General features: G+C 21.4%; 1 protein-coding gene across 1 annotated transcript in view; it reads left to right on the top strand.

Moving 5' to 3' along the window:
- LOC102673746 (sonic hedgehog protein A) overlaps positions 1-2,306 on the top strand; it is a 157,868-nt gene extending 155,562 nt beyond the window's left edge. The window contains exon 3 of the mRNA XM_006624260.2: positions 1,476-2,306. Within this exon, the coding sequence (XP_006624323.1) occupies positions 1,476-2,161 (686 nt within the window). The 3' untranslated portion in view covers positions 2,162-2,306. The remainder of the gene's footprint in view (positions 1-1,475) is intronic.
- The last annotated feature ends 2,130 nt before the right edge of the window (positions 2,307-4,436 follow it).

Below are 4,436 nucleotides of genomic sequence, written 5' to 3'. Positions count from 1 at the left end.
TATATTATTATTATAATAATTTATATTATATTATATTTATATTATTTAATATTTTGAAATCATTTTATTTTTAATATTTAATATTATTATTTAATAATTTTTTATTGTTTATTTAATTATATTTTACTATAAACAATTAATTATATAATTATGATTAAATTTAAATTTCTAAACATGACAAAATATTTAAATCAAGAAAGAAATTGAAATAGTAGATATATAGTACTAATAATGAATATTCTTTATGGATTATAATTATAACAGATATCAAGAATAAAAAAATGATATTCATTGTAATTTGTGTCATTGTAATTTTTGTTCAAAGATTGTTTTATATTTTATTTTTCCAAAAGATCTATAGAATGTTCAAACTTGAAATATTTGAGATATTTTAAATTCATAATAATTTATAAAGGAAGTAAATTTTTAACTAGTTTTAATAATTATAAAATCAAAATTAATTTAAACAAATCAATATCAATAATATAACCAATAATTTCATTTTTTAATGTTATTATCAATTTATTTATATATGTTACATTATATATTATTAATATCAATTTTAAAATTATAAAAATAGAATAATTTATTTTAATAAAAATATATAATATTATGTAATACTAAAAATAGAAAATAGTCTAAAAGCAATTCAAATAAAAAATTTATATATATATAATAGCACATAAAATATATATATATGTATTTAAAGATTTATTTAACTATATATATATTTTATGATTTAATGATTTTAAAATTTTAATGATTTATTTAAATAAAAATTATATTGCTAAAATTCTATTAATATTATTCTGAATAGACCAATATAAATATATTCTAAGATAATTTATAATTTATAATTTCATTATAATAATGATAATAGTGATTATGAATATTATAATTTCATTATAGCATTTTATTTCATTTTATTTATGACAAATATTTCATTCCATACATTTTTCTTTGTTCTGTCAAAATTCTAATAAATTTTATGATTTTACGATTGTATTTAAAAATTTCTTTTTAAATTGAAAAATATAATATATTTTATTTTGTTAGAAATATATATAAATAATCCTAATAATATATTCATGAAAATTAATTCTGAAAATCAAAAAAAAAATATAAAATAACAAATTGAAATTTATTTATTAAATTATAAATAATTTATAATTAATTTAATTTTTTTAATTTAATTAATTTTTTGTTTTAAAAAATTTAAGTTAGTGTTATATGAAATAAGATGAAAAGCGATATAAGATAGAGCGATATAACAGAAATAAAGTTATTTCATTCTATATTTCATATTCTGTAAATACTTTGGTAAAAAAAAAAATTGCATTACATATAACTCATTATGCTTAAAAAATATTATTAAAAGTAAAAAGCACATAAAATATAAAATGATACATGAAAATTTTTGTTTCTTGTATAAAAAGTTACTAAATATTCAAACTAATCTAATTATTCATTTTCAGAATCCTCATCCGCAGCGAAATCCGGAGGTTGCTTCCCAGGCAAGAGCTTAGTGCGAACTTCAGACGGTTCAATGAAGAGATTAGATCAAATTCAACTTGGCGATCATATCGCGGCGCTCGATTCTAATGGTGACATTGTATATAGTGAAGTAATAGCCTTTCTCGACAGATCTTTAACCGAAAGGCGACAATTCGTTAGACTAACCACTGAATCTGGCCATATACTCACTCTTACACCGGCTCATTTGGTTCCTGTTGAGGGTAGATCAACTGTATTTGCCGGCAGAATTCAATTAGGCGATAAGATCTTAGTGAGAGATCCATCCAATGAGATCGAAGTGCAACATCGTCTTAGATGGGACAAAGTGATCGACAATCAGTTAGTCCTCGAAGAGGGCATCTTCGCTCCTCTGACGACTGAAGGAACGGTGTTAATAGATGATGTGGTTGCTTCCTGTTATGCGTTTGTAGACAACCAAGAAATAGCTCATCTCGCGTTTCTGCCGTACAGATTATGGAGCAATATGAGATCCTTCTTCGAAAGGAGGATTTTTGACGGTGAAGATTTAAGCTATCAAAACGCAAGACAAAATTCGAAAACGAAGCAAGAAGGCATCCTCTGGTATGCATCCTTTCTTTATTGGGTCTCTTCTTATGTGACACCCACAAAAATGCTATATCAGTGAGCTAGATATCACATTAATCGAGAGGAGAATCTTTTTTTAATTTTTTTGTCTGAAACACGTTTAAAATAACCCTGTAGTGTCATGTGATCCAAAAGGATTTAAAAAGACAAGTATTGAAAATTTTTAACTAAGAATACAGTTATTAGAATATGAAAATGAATATCAGGTGATCGTCTATAATGGATTGTCTATCCAATGTAATTTACTTTGTGATTCTTGAGAAGAAGAATGGAAAAGACCATTTAAGAAAAAAGATAAGTTGAATTTCAAGTGTTTTTTTTTTTTTTTTTTTATTTTTATTTTATTAATAGAATTGAAGAATATAGTTGATGCGTGGATTATGTCGTAGATGTAAAAGTGATGTTTGTTTTGGCCAGTGACCCACCTTCGTTCACCGAGTGACATGTATAATATATATTATTGGACAAGTTAAAATAAAGCTTTAGAAAGAATCGAAGCTTTTCTCTAGTATAGCGTGTGTACAATACAAGTATATAATATAATTATTGTAATTTTTGTTTTTTTTTCTTTTCTTTCTTTCTGAAACGAACATGCAAATTCGTGAAGTGTTTTCTGAGATGGATTTACGATAGGACCCAATTAGATTAGATTACGAAGAATTCGATTAACACAAGTTCGTCGATAAATTACTTATGTGTAAACTGGATAAATTTGATATCATTAATATCTTCTAAGAAATCCAAATACTTAACCTGTTAATTGTGTATATTTCAAAAATTTATGATTAAAATTAAGACTGTATTTATTATAAAATTAAATTAAATTTTAATGAATAGATTTTTCTTCGAAAAATAAATAATTTTATTGCTTGATTAAATTGACTAAATTATGCTTGAAATTTCTTGAATTCTAAATTAGGAAATATAATCTCTTTAATAAAATAAAAAATAAAATAAAATAAGAAAAATTAAATACATAAAAAAATAATAGATTTTGTTTCTATAAAAACAAAAAATTTATTTATATTCAAAATACTTAAAAAACTAAATACAACAAAGCACTTTTGTAAATATTTTATATCTATTAATCACATTATGTAAATTTTTTTTTAATGAATTTTTTTACTATTGTTCTTTTTTTATTGTTTTATATTTTAAAATATTTTAAAATGTCTTAAATTTACAAATATATTTTAATTTTCATTAAAATTTTTCATTAAAATCTAAGTAATATTAAATAATTTTTTTTTTCTATAATAAATGGTATGTTATCATAATATAAAAAAATTGTCATTTCTTTATATTTGTCAAACACTGTTAACAGGTAAGATTAAGTTATATTAAGTTTTAGAAACTTCTTTCATCAAAAATCAAAATAAATAAAAATACTATTGATATCTAATTTCATAAATTATATTAAAATAAAAAAATGTTCAATATTAAAAAGAAAAGTGATTTCAAATTTTTGATCGGTAATGTATATTTGAAATTTATTTATGCGTTTGACAGAATGATTGATGAAATGCTTAAAAAGTGTTTCTAGGCTCTATATATCGTAGACTGTAGACATAGAGCAGAATTTATGTATTCTATCACGTTTCATATTTTCCATTAAAAAATGAGAAGAAAAGTTGTTTATTTTTATGCAATAAAATATTTCCATTGATTCGTGCTCTATGAAATAATTTCACATATTCACTATTTTGTATTTTACGCTTTTGCATTCTATATATTTGAATGAAATGCGTCTCATTGTTGTACATGATTTTATTTCTTTGTTTCTTAAACTTTTAATAAAGGTTTTAATAACGGATATAAAGGATTATAAAAATATACTGAAAGTCAAAGGAATTCATATAGAATTTGTTTATTACTATATAATATTATTATCTGTACAGGAAAAGTTTTTAATAATGAAATGATATAAAATATTTTAAAAATATATTTAAATCTGTGTATAATTAGTTCATTGATTATTGAAAGTATGAAGAATTTATTTAAATGAAATCTGTTTATTATTATGATTATTATTATTATTTTGTCATTTGTTAAAATAAACTATCTAGTATTTCCAGATATTTAAGAAATCTATTTTTCTTAAATCTAGTTTTTTCAAATTTTGTAGATATATTTACTAAGATATTCAAAGCTTTATAACTTTTAAAAAATAGCATGTAAAATATATAAATTCATTTCAAATTTCAAATATTAGAATAAATCATGAAAAATGAAAAAAAACTAGATAGGATATTTTAACTTTACACTTAGGCGTATAGTATAAATATAGGAAAAGTTTTTAACTTGTGTTTAACCAT

This window comes from Apis dorsata, unplaced genomic scaffold, assembly GCF_000469605.1.
Source record: "Apis dorsata unplaced genomic scaffold, Apis dorsata 1.3 scaffold_1024, whole genome shotgun sequence".
Lineage (NCBI taxonomy): Eukaryota > Metazoa > Arthropoda > Insecta > Hymenoptera > Apidae > Apis > Apis dorsata.
This window is presented reverse-complemented; position numbering and strand designations above follow the sequence as displayed.